This window comes from Crocodylus siamensis, chromosome 5 (genome assembly GCF_052110815.1).
Source record: "Crocodylus siamensis isolate JL-2025a chromosome 5, ASM5211081v1, whole genome shotgun sequence".
NCBI lineage: Eukaryota > Metazoa > Chordata > Crocodylia > Crocodylidae > Crocodylus > Crocodylus siamensis.
In genome coordinates this window covers 52,551,114-52,571,856 of record NC_143399.1, presented here as the reverse complement: position 1 = coordinate 52,571,856, position 20,743 = coordinate 52,551,114, and the positions used below count along the sequence as shown (strand labels likewise).

Genomic DNA, 20,743 nt, shown 5'->3' with positions numbered 1-20,743 from the left:
GACTTGAGAGACTGAGGGACCTGGACCTCTTCAGGCTCCACAAGAGAAGGCTGGGAGGTGATCTTGTGGCCGCCTACAAATTCATCAGGGGGACGTAGCAAGGGATCGGAGATGCTCTGCAGGGTGCGTCTTGGGGTAACAAGGAACAATGGTCACAAAATGACAGAGAGCAGATTTAAACTAGATGTCAGGAAAAACTTCTTCACAGTAAGAGTGGCCAAAATTCGGAATGGGCTTCCAAGGGAAGCGGTGCTCCCCTTTACTGTGGAGATCTTTAAGAGAAGGCTGGATAGGCATCTGGCTGGGGTCATCTGATCCCAGCGCTCTTTCCTGCCTAGGCAGGGGGTTGGACTCGATGATCTGTTGAGGTCCTTTCCAACCCTAGCATCTATGAATCTATGAATACAGTTTTCTCATCCAGTGGGGTGCAGATAGATCTGCATTTATAGTATGTAGTCAATCCATTAATCTGAAATGAATTTTTAGATCATTGCTTGCTATGTGAATAGGATCATTAAAAAATATTCATCAGTAACTTACTCAATTCTCTTTACATTAATACCTCTCTCAAGTTTTTGTTATTTTTCTTGATTTGCAGAAGCAGCCTGCTGCTGTTCCTGTACAGATCACTCACAACAGGCCTCAGATGCCAAATCTTGCAGGCAGTCCTCTTCATATTTGCATTCCTTCTCCTCCCCCCACAAGCAGAGTTGCCTATTGAAGTAAGACTAGTGTGTTGGGGCCTTTTTGATGGGTTTTGGCCTCAGCAGGTTCTCAAGGTACCATCCTCCAAACTGTGTACCCAGCAACAATCGTAGAAGGGGTCTCTCACACCTGTAAATGGGGGACTATAAAAGGTCCGTCTGAAATAGGTGGTGCTGCATGATAAGGTGTTAAAACCTGCTCACTGGCAGGGTTCATTGTTTCTTATTGCTCTAAGTACCAGTGAACAAAACAGCTATGGAAAAAGAACTTGAACTTGCCATTATAGACGTCATAATAGTGAAAGTGATATGTACTGTTATCTCCAAATCGGCTAAATGGAACCATTCAGCTCCAAACCTTGTAGCTTGGATATCAGCTCTACTCGAACCATTTTGATCACATTTCTTGCTTGACTTGAACTTCATCTCTTGATCGCTCCATCAAAGTGACTGGTATGCTTGAACTGGGTTGAGACAACTGGGACATCATGGTGGGTTGCATCCACTTGCAAAATTGTAATCCATTCTACAAGTGAATCTTTGATATATATTCTTAGTCCATTGCCTCCTTTTTTCCCCCACCACAGTGGATGCATCTAGTTGCATTCCTGAGCGTCAGACTCCTCTCCAGGGCTAAACGGAACTACAGACCATTCTGTGGTTTAAAACTTTTTGTGATTTTTGGATACAGCAGTAAAAGCAGCTGCAGATCCGTGTAAACCAGGATTAAGGAAGGAGAAAGAACTTCCATCATTTATTTCCTAAAGTAAATGATGATAATTCCCTTTCCGGAAGGTGGCGGGGGTAAAAAACTGGATTCAAATCTGGATCTTCAAAATGCGTTATTGGATTGTATTCACAGTCGTCTGGTTATGGGAGTTCATTGTTTCCACTTCTTTAGTATTAGAGGTTTTGGCGGTTCCTATTTCAGACTTTTTTTTGGTAACCAGGCTCTCTAGTAATCATGATATATGCACAAGCTATTTCCCTCCTATAGCTTCTAGAGCAGTTCAAGACTATAATAAAGCCCTTGCTAGTCATGACCCATCTTCAGGTTTCTACTAAGATATATTCTGCTTCCTGTATGGCATTTCAGTGGCAGGGCATTTTGCTGTCAATTGTTCCTTTTACCAGCTGAAATTTTTAATTGGGGTAGGGGGTTGATTGTAGCAAACAGTTTATTCTTCCTTACTACTTCTCCAGTGGATCAGGTAAATAACAGCATGCTGGATTCAGCTACCTCAGTATAGCCCTTCACTTTTGGACTTCTTTGCCATCTACTCTAGCTGTCTTGCAAAGACTGGGCTATATCAAAGCAGGGTTCCATATGTAAGGCAGCACTTACAACTCTTAGAGTGTGAATTATGCCATACATGTTCACAACCAGCTGATTCCTCTCAATTTCAGGGCACATTGTTTGGAGTTGGACAGGCATGCTGAATTCTTGCTCCTCTCTTGAAGAGCCACACCTTTCAACACAGAAACCCAATCAAGACACACATCCACCAGTGCACACATCCACAGGAGGCCTCAAATGCCTCTACACAACCGCTTGTAGTATGGGAAACAAGCAGGAGGAACTTACCCTTCTGCTAGCTGACACCAACCCAGACACAGTGGGGATCACTGAAATGTGGTGGGACACAGTGCATGACTGGGCAGTGAATGTCAAGGGCTATAGGCTGTACAGGAGGGACAGGATAGGAAGGAAAGGTGGGGGCGTGGCACTCTATATTAAGGAGGAACACACATCCTCGTCATTTAGCAAAGAATCAGAGAAGGGCTCTCTGAAGTGCTTTGGGTTAGAATACAAGGCAGTCGAGGGGAAAGAGACTTAATGGTGGGGGTCTACTACAGACCTCCCAACCAAGGGGAAGAGCTCGACCAGGAATTCTTAAGTCAGTTCACTGAGGTAGTGAAGTCAAAGGATGTGGTCGTCATGGGGGACCTGAACTTTCCAGACATCTGCTGGGAAGAGCAGTAAGCCAGGTCTGACCGCTCATGGAAGTTCCTAGCCAGAATGCAGGACCTCCATCTAACCCAGGAGGTGCACAGCCCCACCGGGGAGACGCCTTGTTGGACCTGGTGCTGGCCACGGGTGACAACCTGGTGAGGGGGCTGTGGGTGCTTGACCACCTGGGCAACAGTGATCATCGCCTGCTGGAATTCATCATCCAGCGTAGGGTGGCAAAGGCCTACAGCAAAGCAGCAGCCCTAGATTTCAGGAGGGCGGACTTCAATGAGCTAAGGAGAATAGTCGGGGAAGCACTGAGGTCCCGGAGGGGAGGGGAGCCAGGTCTCCAAGAAGAGTGGTCGCTCCTTAAGGAGACGATCCTCCAAGCCCAAAGGGAGGTAATCCCAACAGGGATCAAAGGGAGCAGGAGGGCCCATAAGCTCCCATGGCTCACCAAAAGCATCCGGGAATGTCTCCTAGCTAAAAGGGAGGTGCATACCCAGTGGAAGGGAGGGGCATCACCAGGGAGGACTATACTACAGTTGCTCAGGGATGCAGGGGGGCAGTCAGGAAGACCAAGGTGGAGATGGAACTGGGACTAGCTTCCCGGATCAAGGACAACTAGAAGTCCTTTTTTAAATACACAGCGGGCAAAAAGAAGGTTCTGGGTAATGTGGGGCCCCTGCAGGACACGTTAGGAAATTTGGTTGTCACACCAGACAACAAAGCCAACATATTTAACGATTTCTTTGCCTCCATTTTCCTAAGCAGGGACCGGAACAGTCACTCCCCATCTGAGCCCCTCCTTAGATCCCAGGGGAGGCGCATCTAAGCCAGGGGTTAGTGAGGAACTAGTTAGGGAACTTCTGGAAGGACTGGATGTATTCAAATCAGCTGGTCCAGACGATCTCCGCCCTAGAGTACTGAGGGAATTGGCTGAGGTCATTGTGGGACCCCTGGCACAGCTTTATGAGCACTTGTGGTGCTCTGGTGTGGTGCCAGAGGACTGGAAGAGGGCCAGCGTGGTTCCCATCTTCAAAAAGGGGAGGAAGGAGGACCCGGGAAACTATAGGCCAGTTAATCTTACCTCGATCCTGGGCAAGCTTTTTGAGAAAATTATTCTGGTGCATATCCACAAGGGGAGATTATGCTTAGGGGCAACCAACACGGGTTCATCAGTGGGAGGTCCTGTCAGACCAACCTGGTAGCCTTCTATGACCAGATCACCAAATCCTTAGATGCAGGGGTAGTAGTGGACATAGTCTTCCTGGACTTTCGGAAGGCCTTTGACACTGCCTCTCACCCCATTCTCATTAAGAAACTGGGGGACTGTGGTGTCGATACCCACACAGTCAATTGGGTCGCCAACTGGCTGGAGAGTGGTGGTGGATGGGTCATTTTTGACTTACAGGGATGTGGGCAGTGGGGTCCCCCAGGGCTCGGTTCTCGGGCCTGCTCTGTTCAACATCTTCATCAGTGACTTGGACAAGGGGGTAATAAGCACTATGTTCAAATTTGCTGATGACACTAAGATGTGGGGGGATGTGGGCATGCTAGAAGGGAGGAATAAGCTGAAATCTGACCTAGACAGGTTGCAAGGGTGGGCGGATAAGAATAGGGTGGGATTCAGCACTGACAAGTGCAGAGTGATGCGCCTGGGGAGGAAAAACTGGCACCATACCTACAGGTTGGGGAACTCCCTTCTTGTCAGTACAGAGGCAGAAAAGGATCTTGGAGTCATCATTGACTCCAAGCTGAACATGGGCCGGCAGTGTGGGGATGCAGTCAGGAAGGCCAACAGCACCTTGTCATGCATCCACAGATGCATCTCAAGCAGGTCCAAGGAGGTGATACTCCCCTCTATGCGGCACTGGTCGCCGCAGCTGGAGTACTGCATCTGGTTCTGGGTGCCGCACTTCAAGAGGGATGTGGACAACATGGAGAGGGTCCAGAGGAGGGCCACTCGTATGATCAGGGGGCAGCAGGGCAGGCCTTATGAGGAGAGGCTACGGGACCTGAACCTATTCAGCCTCCACAAGAGAAGGGTGAGAAGGGATCTAGTGGCCTGTTACAAACTAGTCAGAGGGGACCAGCAGGCATTGGGGAAGTCCCTGTTCCCCCGAGCAGTACCAGGAGTGACCAGGAATAATGGTCACAAGCTGGCAGAGGGCAGATTTAGGCTAGATATCAGGAGGCGCTACTTCACTGTCAGGGCGGCTAGGATCTGGAACCAACTTCCAGGCGAAGTGGTGCTGGCTCCTACCCTGGGGGTCTTTAAGAGGAGGCTAGATGTACACCTTGCTGGGGTCGTTTGACACCAGTACCCTTTCCTGCCATGGCAGGGCGTTGGACTCAATGATCTGCTCAGGTCCCTTCTGACCCTAGAAACTACGAAACTAGGTTGTACAGTGCCACTCATCCTATCGTCATGCAACTATGTGACACTATACTAAACCTTTGATGTATGTAGGTCTTGTAAAGATTGATGTATACTTCAGGCAAATTCTCCTGGGATGTATCCTTGTCTGTTTCCCCATTAGCAGTTATCCTTGAAGTGGGGTCAAGACCCCACAAATGCCTGTAGTTGAGTCCTTTTTGCCTTCAACTGTCAGGAACTATATTGATTGATACCTCACTGTTAGAGTGAGGAGCACTCATGGATGGTCTACATGCATAAGGTCTCTGGTCCCAGGGGAAATGCAGATGCAAATGGCAGGGTAATTTTTAAGGGCTGGGAATCCTTTCTGTAGTACATTTCCAAGAGATTCGTAGATAATGATAGGGACCACAGGACTGGCTATATTTAACATTAACAGATAGCACAGGGTGAGAGCTCACCTTCCCTCCACTCCAGTGCCATGAACTGATCAAACTGTAACTGGTCCATCAGACATCACTTCTTCTTTTCAGTGGCTGTCAGAAAACCTTCACAGACAAATTAAGCAGACACTTCTGTTTAAATCACTAGTGGAAATTCAAAAATTCCATCATTCAGGGCATTATCTTAAGGTTAACCAAGGGCTGACCTGTTCATAACCCAAACGAAAAGAGGTGTGTCAAGTCTTTCATTTCATCAGACACTCTGGCCCAGAATCCCTGCATGATGTCTTTCCAATTTGTGGATAGGTGAGCTCATATATGACTATCCTCAGATTCCCAAAGTTTTTCATATAACCAAATAGGAACTAAGATAAGCCAATATTTATCTATTTTCCTTATGGTCTCAATTTCTTGTATTCCCATCTATAAAGATTGGATTTCAAACTAATCCTTTCATGTCTCATCAGCACACGACACTAGCATTCATGCTCTCTGTTGCATTTGTTACTGAAAATGCCCTAGGTAGCTTTTGTGTGGGGGGTGCTCCTGCATTGAGCCACCCATCTCACTGTGCCCAAACACATTCCAGGCTCCAAGTGCCTCCCTGGGGCACCTTACATCTGGCCAACCCCCTTCCTGGAGCACACCCTCAAGCCTGGGGGCAACGCCACTACGACCCAGAGTCTGGACTGATCTGGGACCTGCGCCCTACGGGAAACAGGCCTAGTAGTCCTTGAGGGTACTTGACTCACTGCAAGAACTTGGGGTGCTTCCCTTAGCCTGAAGCACAAATAGTGGTTTTCCTTAGTCGGCTGAACTAAGGGGACTCCAAGGCATAATCTAGGTCTTCTCCCAATAAGTTTCCCACACTAGGTACAAAGGAGAACATTATTGGTTACAAGTAGGTTTGGAGCAGGGTACAGGGTATAGCAACATCAGAGAAATTCCTTGGAGCAAAGAGTGGCATGGTACTGCCCTATCTATGTTACTGCAAGGTATATATCTAGTTAGATCTCAAGTAGCTTACTCATGAGTATCATCCAGAAGCAGGTGGAGATTCCTTCTGGAGGTAAGCAGTTCATTGATCATGAGTTGAGAGAGAGAGTTTCAGATGGTCCAGCTTCTCCCTGAGTTTTCATCAGGGCTATTGCCCCTCTTTCTGGGCAGTCCTTCACTTATATAACACTTGTGACCTCATTTACCTGATCTGAAGGCCAGCAACTTGGCTGGCAGCCAACCAATTTGAAATGCATCACTGGTTGCCGGGTAGACCTGCAGGGTCTTTAGCTCGTTCCTGGTCATGTTGGCAGATCAATAGAACAACAGGGAGTTTATTCAGCCCCCCACCCTGGTATGTGATGCCAGTCATGTAGGCAGAGGGAGCAGGTTTCCCCCCTCCCTCAGGAATGTGTCTAACTCAGGTTACAACTTGGTTACCTGAAGCAGATGAGACCAGAGGAATCTGCCCTCTGCAGTGACCATGATAACCAAATTGTCAGAGGAGTCTGGGGAGAGACCGATGGTATGCTGCTACAGCTATTCCCTGAGCAACAATGGTGAGGAAGAAGCCTTAGAGGTGAAATTCCCCTACATACTTTTACCTAGTTGTAAATATTGTCTTTCTTTTGTCCCATGTGCTTCTTTTAATCTCCCAGGGACTGTCTATCAGGTTCTTTTCACATGATGGGTGTGGATGGGTTTTACCTTCTTTGATATTTAGGGGTGTTTTTACACGTGCTTTGGGAGTGGGCGGGGGGGCTCTTTAATTTGAGAATTTTGGGCCAAGAGAGATCAGTAGTGCTGGAATTATGAGCATTATGACCAGGCATGTTTTTCTTCTTTGATCTTTACAGGGGCTTAGGATTTTTTTTCTTGCAATACAATGTGGGCAACAGCTTTCATGCTGCAGTTCAGCCTTCAAAAATGAAGATTACTCTGAGATACTGAAATTTTAGTACAGGGTGTACTCAAATCTGTGGTCCATAGGCCAGATTTGGCCTGTGGAGCCATGTCAGAAATTCTGACCTCTAGAACTACAGCAATTAATGCTGCCATTATACCCCTGCTGCCAAATTTTATATGATGTCATGGTCCTATGTGGCTGTGCTTGGGGTTACTTGGCGGCCAGATGTGGCATGTGGGGTTGGGCTGATGCATGATGTTGCTGTGTGGTCAGATTCGGCACACCAGATTATATTCTTGGACCAACCCCATGTGCAAGATCTGAACTATGAACTGGGCCAGCACCAGTGGAGAGGGGAGCAAGAAGGAGCTGCCAACAGAAGAAGGCCTTTTTTTGGACAGAGGATACTTAGCTGTTGGGAAAATATGCTACTAAACTGAAAGGAATGGGTTCATCTTATGCTGTTGTTCATGGTAGAGTCAGCCATGCTGCTGAATGTTGTGCAAAGCTTAGGAAGATGGGTCAGAAATAGGTGGTTCTACGCCTAAGTTCCAATAGCAATCTAAAATTAACTCCACAAAGGCATCTGACAGTGTCAGAATAGAACAGCGCAGAAGATCTTGAAATCTACTATTAATTTAAAAGTTTTAATTGTGCAATTTTTGCCCTAACTCAATAGTTGCTACTTCTTTTCTCTGTAGGTTAAAGATTTTTCTGTTGACACACTGATTCAACAACATGATAATTTAAACTTGGCTTTGGACAGCTGTTACAGTGGAGACAATGTGGTCATTTTCCCAGGAAAATATAAGGCTGTGAACCTTTCAATGTTAACTGAAGATATTATTATTAAAGGTCAGTAAGTGCTTTTAGCTGGTCTTTACTTTTTTCTTTACTAGTATTTCAGATTAACAATAAAAAGCAAATTGGGGGGTGGGAAGAGGGATTATTTGCTGTGTATTTTAATTGGATTAGCAACATTTAATTTAAAAATATTTCACAGAATATAAAGTTTCACTAGTCAGTCCATGGTGTAAAATGCTGTGCAACTGAACACAGCACAACAGGAATGTAGTGAAGTATTCATTCAGGAAAAAATCTATTGCTAGGAAACCAGCGATATAGTAATCTTATTGCTAAAAAGTTGCTTCCCCAATTAATAAATGGAAACAGTGAATTAAATAAAGTAAAACCTTTATTTTGTATGCATTTTTGACACCCTAGCAAGTAGGTTTTTTTCTTCATTTCGTTCAACCTTAAGAAGAAATTTATAACCAACAAAATCATAAAGCTACCCTAATGTATGTGATCCTCTTCAATGAAGTTTTCTGATAATATTTCTAAATGGCCAATACCAACACTATGGTTAGAAAAAATATATATATTTCTAATTTGTAATGGGTTGGAAATCCACTTTTCACTCATGCATCTGTGACCACAAATGCAAAACTGCAGCCAAAAATTGTTTAAATTTAGATGTCTGCTTGATTTTGTAGGTCCAGTCATTTATTTTCCATTGTGAACCTGTATCTGATTTGTAGATGCAAGTTGTGAAGGTCTTCTAAGTCCTTCCTCACAGAAAAGGACACATTTTTTAATTCAGTGCATTTAATGTGTTATTTTTCAAATTGTTCTCCATGTTGTCTTTCTGCAGTAGAATGACTTATTAAAATGACAGTATTGCACCCAGAACTACATTCTTGCTATGATAAGCTTCAATATCAGAAGACTTTTAGAAAAAGTGCTGTTCATTCCACATGGATTTTCACTTATAAGTAGGTGATCAATAAGAGTTATATGCAGTTATATGACAAGAGTATCTGTGAGCTTGAAACACTTCAGTTCCACCTGTTCTACACTTACACAGTGGGCAATCCAGGGTCTTATATTTCCTCACATAAAACACACGCCTTTCTCTCAGATAACAATGGCTTTAAAATTCATAGACATTAGGGCTGGAAGAGACCTCAGAAGATCATCAAGTCTAGCCCCCTGGCCCAGGGCCAGGAAGTCAGCAGGGATCATAAGATCCCTGCAAGATAAACATCCAGATGTCTTTTGGAGGTGTTCAAAGTAAGTACTTGGAATCCACCACCGGCAGCAGTCTATTCCAAGCCTTGGGGGCTCAGACAGCAAAGTTCTTTCTTATGTCCAGCCTGAAACGGTTATGGAAGAGTTTGTGACCATTTGACTTTGTCATCCCTTGGGGTGCAGTGGTGAACAGACGTTCCCCCAGATCCTGGTGAGCACCCCTGATAAACTTATAGGTGGCTACCAGATCACCCTGAGCCTGCACTTTTCCAGGCTGAAGAGTCCCATAGCTCTCAGCCTCTCATCATCAGGTCTGTTTTCCTGACCTTATCATGCACGTGGCTCTCCTCTGGACTCTCAAGCTTCTCCACGTCCTTTTTGAATCGTGGAGCCCCAAACTGGATGCAGTAGTCCAGCTGTGGCCTCACCAGGGCCAAGTACGACAGGAGAGTGACGTCCTGGGATTTGCTTGCGAAGCATCTATGCATGCAAGCCAGCTTTTTGCTTGCTTTACTAGCAGCAGCATCGCATTGCAGGCTCTTGTTCATCTTGTGGTCAATCATGACCTCCAAGTCTCTTTCTTCCGTAGTGCTAGCCAGCGTAGCACTGCTGAGCCTATAAGCATGCTGCAGGTTTTTCTTCCCAAGGTGGAGAACCTTGCATTTTTCGGTGTTAAACACCATCAGGTTCTCGTCTGCCCATTTTCTGAGCCTGTCAAGGTCAGCCTGGATCACCGTCCTGTCCTCAGGTGTGGACGCTTTACCCCAGAGTTTGGTGTTGTTGGCGAACTTGGCCAGTCTGCTTCTGATACTAGTGTCTACATCATTAATGAAGATGTTGAATAGTATAGGCCCAAGGACAGAGCCTTGAGGGATCCCACTGGTCACAGCGCACCATGATGATTGACTTCCGTCAACCACCACTCTGGGTACTACCACAGAGCCAATTCCCCAGCCAGCGGATTGTGGTGAGGCCAAGGCCAGTTAGCCAGTTTTGCTAAGTGATCACGGGATACCAGATCAAAGGCTTTTTTAAAGTCAAGATATTGGACATCAATCTCTTCTCCCTTGTCCAGGTTATAGGTCATCTGGTTGTAAAAGGAAATAAGATTGGTCAAGCAAGACCTACCTGCAACAGACCCATGCTGACTATCCCTCAGGATGTTGCCATTGGCCAGTCTGTTAAGAATGGCTTCTTTGATAATCTTTTCTAAGACCTTCCTCAAGATAGATATCAGGCTGATGGGCCTCTAGTTTGCCGGATCCACTTTCCTCCCTTTCTTGAATATAGGCACCACGTTGGCCTTCTTCCAGTCTTCGGGCACTTTACCAGAGCACCAGGAGTTCTCAAAGATCCATGCCAGGGGCTGAGCTATGATCCTAGCCAGATCCTTGGGTACCCTGTGGTGTAAACTGTCAGGGCTGGCTAACTTGAAGGTATCCAGCCTCTCAAGGTGTTCCTTCACGAGGTGAGCATTGATGGAAGGTAAGGAATCTCTCTCACCTGGGCCTCCCTGTCCCTTAATGGGCAGGGGTGTCCCATGGGACTGATGAAAGACTGACGCAAAGTACCCGTTTAGCAAGTTGGCTTTTCCTGGGCGTTGGTTGTCAGTTGTCCCATCCTGGTTCAGTAGGGGTCCAATGTTGCCCTTGCTTTTCCTCCAGCTCCCCACATATCTAAAGAAGAACTTTTTATTGTCCTTGATATTTGTAGCTAGTTGGAGTTCCATTGCAGCCTTAGCTTTCCTGGTTCACTCCCTGCAGGTCCAGACCAGTGCAGAGTATTCCTCCTTGGAGGTGGATCCAGTCCTCCATCCTTTGTAGGTCTTTCTTTTTAGATGCAGGAGGTCCACTAGTTCCCTGGAGAGCCAAGGGGGCTGCTATGCCCTTTTGCTGCCTTTCCTCCGAGACAGAATAGACTTTGCTTATGCATCCAGGATTGCTCCTTCGAGGGCAACCACTCATCCTGAACTCCCCTCCCCTTTGGGTTGTGGCCCTTTAGGGCCTTACTGACAAGCCTCCTGAGCTTCTCAAAGTCAGCTTTTCTGAAGTCAAGGACTTCTGTATTGCTGACTGACTTGCCTGCTTTATGGTGGATGGTGAAGGTGATCAGCTTGTGGTCACTTTCACCCAGCTTCCCTTTGATTATTAGATCACTGATTAGGTCATCCCCTGTTGCCAGAACCAGGTCGAGCAGCGCTTTATTTCTCATCAGCCCATAGACTTCTTGCATCAGATAGAGCTTATCCACGCATGAGAGAAAGCTTTGTGACTACTTAGATTTGGAGTGGGCATTATATGGAAGAAATATGGTAAGAGCAGGTTCTATCACTTACGGGGTAAAATCAAAAGTAAAAAGACAGGGATCCACAGGGAGCAGAATGATGAACAGACTTGGCTTCCTAGCAAGAGCTACTCAGTTACTACAAGATCTTGTTTTCTTCATTCTGCCTTTCAAAAGCAAAGTGCATATTATATTCTGGGGTGTGTTGTATGCAAGAAAATACAGTAATTCCCATTTAGCCTTACAGAATATTATCTAAACTTGTTTCCCTTAAGCCTAGTTAGGGCTTTCTTCATTAGAGTTTATTCACGTTGGATTAGAAACAGATGAAATGTCAACAGATGTCCCTCTTGTGGTCAGCTGAGCCTGTATATATTATTGCTTCATGTCATACCTATGAAGAGTTATCTATCAGAAGTGCTGGATTGGGAACCTTCATGCCCATCCTCTGTCTTACGTTAGATGAGTAAAAGTAAAGTCTTCAGATTAGAATTAGTGATTCAAGTGTAATTTGCATAGGGAGGCATTTCAGATTACAGGCAGTCCTCAACTTACAACGTTTCACACTTACAACGTTTATAAATTGACACCCTGTTTCAACTTTACAATGCCAGTTTCGACTTACAACACTTGATCCGATTCAATGGCATGCCAGCGAACAAGTTCACTGCATCGCTCATCTCCCTGGAGTACATCTGTCCAAGCTTCCTTGGACATATTCTTTAAGAAAGCAGACAAGACTCCAGAAAAACCTGCAGCCAAGACTCCTGGGAAGACTCCAGCCAAGAGCCCTTCAAAAAGTCCAGCAAAGTCACCTCAAAGAAGTCCTTCCAAATCAATATGATTGCTATTTACCATATAAATATATGAATGTAGCTATATTACGTATTTTTTATTGATTGGGTACAAAATTCTGGAGTAAATTTTGGTGAAAATAGGGTATTGAGCCTTGGTTCAGGAACAATCCCCCATTGATAACATTGTTTCTTATGAGGAAATTGGTTCCGAGTTACAACGTTTTGACTTAAGACACGGTTTTCAGGAGCCAATTGTGTCGTAAGTCCGAGGACTGCCTGTATTTAATTTGAACGACAGCATCAATTTTCCCCTTAATATTCATGATTCATAACATTTTCTTGAGTTACAGGGGAATATGTAAGATCAGTAGTCTGAAAAGGATCATTGCAGCCCCAAGATAGCAGAAATGCTAGAGAAAAGACATGAAAACCACTGTTAGTTCTCAAGGGGAATACTGAGATAGCTTTGGGCATAAGAGAGATGGAAAAATCTATTCATCCTTTTCTTTTCCATTTATAAGATTTCTAAACATTGTTAAATTTCTGGTTACAATTCTGGAAGAAAGCGCTTCAGCCACATGAGAAAAAAGACAGTTAAAAATGCCAAAAAAGGTGGCTCTTCTTGCCTGCTCTTCTTCCCTCGTATCTTCAGTGGTAGGGCCCCAAATGTGATGCATCACCCAAGGATATAGAGCCAGCTTGCCCTGTCCTTTCCCTTCTAAAAATATTTTGATTGTTATTTTGTAGCAAGGATTTTAGTTTCAACTGGTAAGCTTTACATAAAAAAATGCTGCCATTTTGCCTCTTTCTTGATGTTCATGTAGTCCTGTATCTAGACAGCTGGCTAACATGGCCAGTATAAACCAGGAATGAGTCATTCAACATATGCATATTGTTTGGCAAAGTCCACTCTTGTACCTATTTAAAGAATCTCTTCTATAAAGAGGCTGCTTAAACCAAAGTATTTCTTCCAGAAAAGGAATTTGGTGACATTTTCCAATCTACCAACATTAGAGAGGATCCTTTTAAGGTCGAGGAGAAATTGCCTGATGCTTTTCTCATAGGTCCTCTTTTTTTTCCTATTAAGCCATTACTTATCATATTGGTTTGAAATAAAATTTACTCCAAATGCGGATCATTTAGGAGGTCTGCTGAATATTGTTTTGAATAGCCTTTGTAGTTTGGTTGCTGGAATTGCCAGGAATGTATTAAAAAGGAGTTTGTATTAGTTCTTTAGATGCTACCAAAGGAGCCATCTTCAAGACATGATCCTGTTATGGGTTGTAGTGTATCTTGGGAAATAAGTTCTATTTGTATTTTCTAGAACAAATCAATAAGATGGGCTCAGAAATCACCTCTGCTATTAATTCAGGAGTCATGTTGAAGTGCTAACAGACATCTTTTGGTTTTTGTACTATTCAGTTGCTATGCTATCTCAACTTAAGGTTCTCAGAATTTGTCTCCATAGATGCTCGTTGTTTCACTCTAATTTCAGAGCTTTAGTATTTTGAGCATTATGTTTATGGAACTGAATTTGAGAAAGTGTAGTGATGTTTAGTTGATTCAACTGGTATGTTACAAGTCTGTTACACAACTGTCATTAATAGTTCTTGATGAATAGTACCAGCTGGTAACAGACACCCAGGAGAAAACCGAACTCCTGAATGCCCACTTTGCTTCAGTTTGCCACTGGACCAAGGGGAAAAACGTGCAAGATAAGGCTCACATGGGGCATGGTGGAAAAGACAGCCTTCCCACTGTTGATGCTGAGCTGGTGCATAACCAACTAGAAAAGCTAGACATAAGTCAGCAGGACCAGATGAACTTCATCTGAGAGTGCTGAAGATGCTGGCTGAAGTTATTGTGAGAATCCTGGCAAATCTTTTTAAAAAATTGTGGCACTCAGGGGAGATCCCTGAGGATTGGAAGAGGGCCAACATTGTGCCCATCTTCAAGAAGTGGAAGAGGGAGGACCTGGGCAGCTATAGGCCAATCAGCCTAACTTCTATCCCAGGGAAAATCCTAGAAAAGCTCATCAAGGAGTCTATGAGCGACTCACTTGTAGATGGTAGGATTTTGAGTGACAGCCAACATGGCTTTGTTGCGGCAGGTCCTGTCTTACTAATCTCATCTTCTTCTATGCCCAGGTATCTTGCCACCTGGACATGGGTGAGGAGATTAACATTATATACCTGGACTTCTAAAAGGCCTTTGATCTAGTATCCCATTATATCCTCTTGGGAAAATTGGAAGATTGTGGGCTTAACCGCTTGATGGTTCAGTGGGTGGGAAACTGGCTGCAAGGTAGAACCAAAAGAGTTCTTATGAACGGATCTGTGTCGTCCTGGCGAGAAGTGGCCAGTGGTGTCCCTCAAACGTCTGTGCTTGGTCCAGTGGTTTTCAACATCTTTATCAATGATTTGGATATGGAGGTGAAGCATTCACTGGCCAAGTCCGTGGACGACACCAAGTTATGGGAGAGTGTGGTCATGCCTGCAGATAAGCTGCAGATACAGGCAGACCTGGACAGACTGGAGAAGTGGACAAATCAGAACCAGATGAGTTCAACACTGAGAAATGTAAAGTGCTCCATCTGGGGGCAAATAATCCCCAACATACCTACAGGTTCAGTGGTGACAATTTAACTTGCACCACGGCTGAAAGGGATGTAGGGTAATAGTTGACCATTACATGAACATGAGCCATCAGTGCAATGCAGTAGCCAGCAGGGCAAACAACACTCCGGCATGCATTAACCAATACATCTCATGTAAAACCAAGGAAGTGATTCTTCCACTGTATTCAGCACTAGTGAAACCACAGCTGGAATACTGCACCCAGCTCTGGGCACCGCACTTCAACAAGGGTGTGGAAAAACTTGAGAGGGTCCAGAGAAGAGACATCCACATGATCAGAGACTTGCAAGGCAGACCATACGAGGAGAGGCTGAGGGACTTGGGTCTCTTCAGCCTAAAGAAGAGAAGGCTGAGAGGGGACTTCATAGCAGCTTACCATTCCATCAGGGGAGTATATCAAGAGCTCGGTGAACAACTGTTCACCAGGGCACCCGTGGGGAAGATACGGGGTAATGGATACAAACTGCTGGAAGATCGCTTCAGGCTCAATTGTAGGAAAAACTCATTCACAGTCATGGTATCTAGATTGTGAAACAAAAACTCCCTCCAGAGGTGGTGCAATAACCTACCCTGGACATCTTCAAGAGGAGACTGGACAGTTATCTCATTGGGGTCACCTGACCCGCAGTTGTTTTTCATGCCTAGTACAGGGGGGCTCGACCCGATGATCTTGCATGTTCCCTTCCAGCCCCTGACAATCTATGGAACTATGAATGCAGCATGAAACCATGTACATCTGGTGTAGAGTCAAATTTGGAGAACTAAAGTTACAGGCAGACTTTGTAGTTTTACTGTTTTTTCATTGTTTGAGTGATAAATCTTACTTATAATGAAAGTGTGGTAACTTTTTAAGTAATATTCTAAGTAAGGTAGTGTTTCAGCATCATACTAATGTTAACTCTGATTTTCTCCTTTCAATTAGGAGTTGGAAGACCAGAAGAAATTGTGATTTTTTCAGAACCTACTCATGAAAGCTTTGTGGTATCAAAAGGCCAAAATGTGAAACTAATGCACCTTACTTTGGTACAGCAAGGGACAATTGATGGTATTGTAGTTGTTGAATCTGGTCACATGACTTTAGTAAACTGTATATTGAAATGTGAAGGAACTGGAGTCTGCGTACTTACTGGGGCTTCATTGACTATTACAGACAGTGAGATCACTGGAGCTCAGGTACTTCCTTCTACTTGAATGTCACATACTCAGTTTTAAAGTATATGAAAATTATTATACAGTAAATTGACTGAAAGTTTTACTTTAAAAAGCTAACTTCTGAGTAGCAATACCTTAAGCTCAGATTCTCTTGAAAACTTGCTTGTCATTTAAAATTAATTTCTGTTTTTCTGTAGCAGATTTGTTTGGATTGGTTATTATGATTGAGTTCCATATTCAGCTATGGAATTAGAGTAAAATCTACTTAATTCATCACTCCAGGAGGATTGGCAAGGATGACTAATTATTCACAAGTGACTAATTGTCAGTAATCAACCATTTTCATTTTGTGAGATTTTCCATGCTGTATCAAGACAGTAAAGAAGCATTTTTGACTGACTCACTATACGATTATACAGATTCATGGTATTTACTGTAGTAAGAAACTGTGCACTAATTCAGAGTACTCAGAATTACATTATGAGGGAGTAAAATAATGGGTCAAAGATTTTTGCTTTGCACTCTTACATGCACTCATTGCCATAATAGAAGATAAGTCTGTGGGACAGAATGGTTAATTGTCTGTGTCTTATTGAGACAAAAAAAGCTGAAGAGTATCCATTTCTTTGTGAGCATCAGCTGGCTTGACAGGTGGTAGGAAGGGCATAGGACATTACTTTCAGCTGACTAATGATTAGGAACAAATTTCACTGTAATGTATTGTGTGCTTGTTTGGAAATGACTGTTAATAGATGATGAATGAGCAAGTGCTTTATGTACAAATCAGTAGGACTTTTGTAGAGATTCACTACACTGATAAGGACTAAAGTGATGAGTTATCCTAGTACCTAATTAATCAGATATCATCATGTAAATGGTGGCAGAGATCATAACCTTGCTAGTTATCTTGTCTTGTTATAACGTATTAAAAACCAGACTGAATACTGTTAAGCCATAGTTTTTAGACTTGGCACTTTAACTTGTTAAAACTGGTATAAACTAAAATATTTTCCCAGAGTTGTAATTTTAAGGTAATTATGCTAAGTGACCAACAGTAAAAATTCCACTACCCACCTGTGAAAAGGTGTTACTGTTGAAAAGACTGGAGACACGGTGCCCGATACTGTCTTGTGAAGGCCAACAAAACCTGGGTGCAACGAAGTCTCAGCTTCTAACCAAGTTTTCCCTTTCCTTCTCCCTTCTTAAAGGGTAACAAGGGCTTGATTGGGCTGCCAAATACATGACAAGCAAAAAGTTTTGAGGCCCTTGCAAATCACATCTTGAAGATAATAAATCAAGTAACACATCTTCTACGAAACTAGGAAAAGGTTTTAAAAAAGGTTTAACAGTAAATGAATAACTAGTTGGTACACCTACAAAAGTAGTAAAATAGAGTAAACCTGCAAGGTAACCTATATGGCAGTTGGTTTTCTTATATATTCACATAATAATAGAAAATTAGGGTTGGAAGGGACCTCAGGAGATCATCTAGTCCAGCGGTCTCCGAAGTGGGGTGTGTGCAAGACGATCTATTAGGGTGCGGGAAGAAAATATTAGAACTTCTATTTCTATAAATATACATACGCTGGGGGTGCGTGCTCAAAATTTTTTTACTGATAGGGGTACACGATCAAAAAAGCTTGGAGACCACTGATCTAGTCCAACCCCCTTCTCAAAGCAGGACCTTCCTCAAGTAGATCATCCCAGTCAGGGCTTTGTCAAGGCCTTAACCTCCAAGGATGGAGATTTCACCACCTGTCTAGGTAACCTGTTCCAATGCTTCATCACCTTCCTAGTGAGAGTTTTTCCCAATATCCAACTTATCCCTTGCTGTAACTTGAGACCACTGTTCCTTGTTCTGTCATCTGCCACCACTGAGAACAGTCCAGCTCCATCCCTTTAGGTAGTAAAGGCAGTTGTCAAATCCCCCTCAGTCTTCTCTTCTGAAAACAACATAGTCCCAGTTCCCTCAGCCTCTCCTCAGAAGTCAGCCCCTGAACCATTTCGTTGCCCTCCACTGGATTCTCTCCAACTTGTCCACATCTTTTTTATAGTGGAGGGCCCAAAACTGGACACAGTACTCCAGATGTGGCCTCACCAGTGTAGAATAGAGCAGCATAATTACTTCCCTTGATCTGCTGGCAACACTTCTACTAATGCAGTCCAGTATACTGTTAGCCTTCTTAGTAATAAGGGCATACTGTTGCTCCTATTTGTGTTATCGTCTACTGTAAACCCCAGCTCCTTCTCCGCAGAGCAGCTGCTTAGCAAGTCAGTCCCCAGGTTGTACCAGTGCATGGGACTCTTCTGTCCCAAGTGCAGGACTTTGCACCTGTCCTCGTTGAACCTATGAGATGTCTTTTGGCCCAATCCTCCAATTTGTTTAAGTCACTCTGAATCCCAGCCCTACCCTTCAGTGTATCTACTATACTGCCCAGCTTAGTGTCATTGGAGATCATTGATAAAGATAATGAACAAAATGGGTCCTAGGACCCAACCCCTAGGACACTCAACTTGATACTGGCTGCCATCTAAATGTTCAGTCATTGATTACTACCCATTGAGCCCAACAATGCAGCCAGCTTTCTCTCTACCTTACAGTCCATTCATCCAACTCATACTTCCACAGCTTGCTTGCAGTAATGCTGTGGGAAATGGTATCAAAAGCCTTGCTAAAGTCAAGGTATATTACATCTACTCCTTTTCCACATCCACAGAGCCAGTCATCTCCACATAGAAGGCAATTAGATTGGTCAGGCTTGACTTGCCCTTGGTGAATCCATGCTGACTCTTCCTAATCACCATCTCCAAGTGCTTAGAAATGGATTATTTGAGGATCTGTTCCATGATTTTTCCAGGCTGACTGGCACGTAGTTTCCTGGATCCTCCTTCTTTCTTAAACATGGGCATTATTTTTGCCCTTTTCCTATCATCCAGGACCTCCCCCGATTGCCACGAGTTTTCAAAGATAATGGCCAGTGGCTCTGCAATCACATCAGCCAACTCCCTCAGCACCCCCAGATGCATTGCATCTATCCCCATGGACTTCTACACATCTAGCTTTTCTAAATAGTCCCTAACCCGTTCATTCACCACTGAGTGCTGTTCACCTGCTCCCCAAACTCTGATGCCCAGTGCAGTAGTCTTGAGAGCTGATCTTGCCTGTGAAGACTAAGGTAAAAAAGGCAATGAGTACTTTAGCCTTTTCCTCATCATCTGTCACTAGATTGCCTCCCCCATTCAGTAAAGGACCCACATTTTCCCTGACCTTCCTCTTGTTGCTGACATACTTGTAGAAACCCTTCTTGTTACCCTTCACGTCTTTTGCTAGCTGCAATTCCAGTTGCACTTTGGCCTTCCTGGCTTCATCCCTGAATGCCTGAGCAATATTCTTATACTCCTCCCAAGTTATTTGTCCAAGCTCCTACTTCTTGTAAGCTTCTTTTTTGTGTTTAAGCTCACTGAAGAGTTCTCTGCTAAGTCAAGCTGGTCACTTGCCACATTTGCTATTCTTCCTGCACATCAGGCTAGTTTGTTCCTTCACCCTCAGTAAGGTTTCTTTAAAATACAACTAGCTCTCCTGGACTCCTTTCCCCTTCAGACTGGTCTCCCAGGGGATCCTGCCTATCAGTTCCCTGAGGGAGTTGAAGTCTGCTTTTCTGAAGTCAGGGTTCATGCTCAGCTGCTCTCCTTTCTTCCTTTTGTCAGGATCCTGAACTCAACCATCTGATAGTCACTGCTGCCCAACTTCCCATTCCCTTCTACATCTCCCACTAGTTCTTCCCTGTTTGTTAGCAGTAGATCAAGAACAGCATGGTTTCCAATTGGTTTCTCCAACACTTGCACCAGGTGGTTGTCTCCAATGCTCTCCAAAAACTTCCTGCACTGCTGTATTGCCCTCCCAGCAGATGTCAGAGTGACTGAAGTTCCCCATAAGAACCAGGGCCTATGATCTGGAAACTTCTGCTTGTCTGAAGAAAGTTTCATCTACCTCATCCTCCTGGTCTGGTGGTCTATAGCAGACACCCACCACAGCATCACCCTTGTTGCTCTCCCCTCTAACCTTAACCCATCAACTTTCAACAGGCCTATCTCCATTTTCATACTGGAGCTCTGAGCAATCCTACAGCTCTTTTACTTACAATGCAACTTCTCCTTTTCTTTTTTCCTGCCTGTCCTTCCTGAACAGTTTGTACCCATCCATGACAATGGTCCAGTCATGTGAGCTATCCCACCAAGTTTCTGTTCTTCCAATTGCATCATAGCTGCTTGACTGCACAAGGACTTCTAGTTCTTCCTGCTTGTTTCCCAGGCTCCGTGAATTCATGTACAGACACCAGGTGACTAGCCGATTACCCTACTTTATCAGGAAGAATAAGGCCTCCCCTGCTGCCTCTGCTTCCTTCAGGTCCTCTGCTTCTCCATTTACTTCAGGGCTTTGTTCTGCATCTCCCGGCAAACCT

The 20,743-nt window shown here is 44.3% G+C and overlaps 1 protein-coding gene across 1 annotated transcript in view; it reads left to right on the top strand.

The window, feature by feature from the left end:
- SHCBP1L (SHC binding and spindle associated 1 like) overlaps positions 1-20,743 on the top strand; it is a 49,778-nt gene that overhangs the window by 23,816 nt on the left and 5,219 nt on the right. The window contains exons 7-8 of the mRNA XM_090048685.1: positions 8,083-8,236; positions 16,051-16,301. Of these exons, the coding sequence (XP_089904811.1) occupies positions 8,083-8,236; positions 16,051-16,301 (405 nt within the window). The remainder of the gene's footprint in view (positions 1-8,082; positions 8,237-16,050; positions 16,302-20,743) is intronic.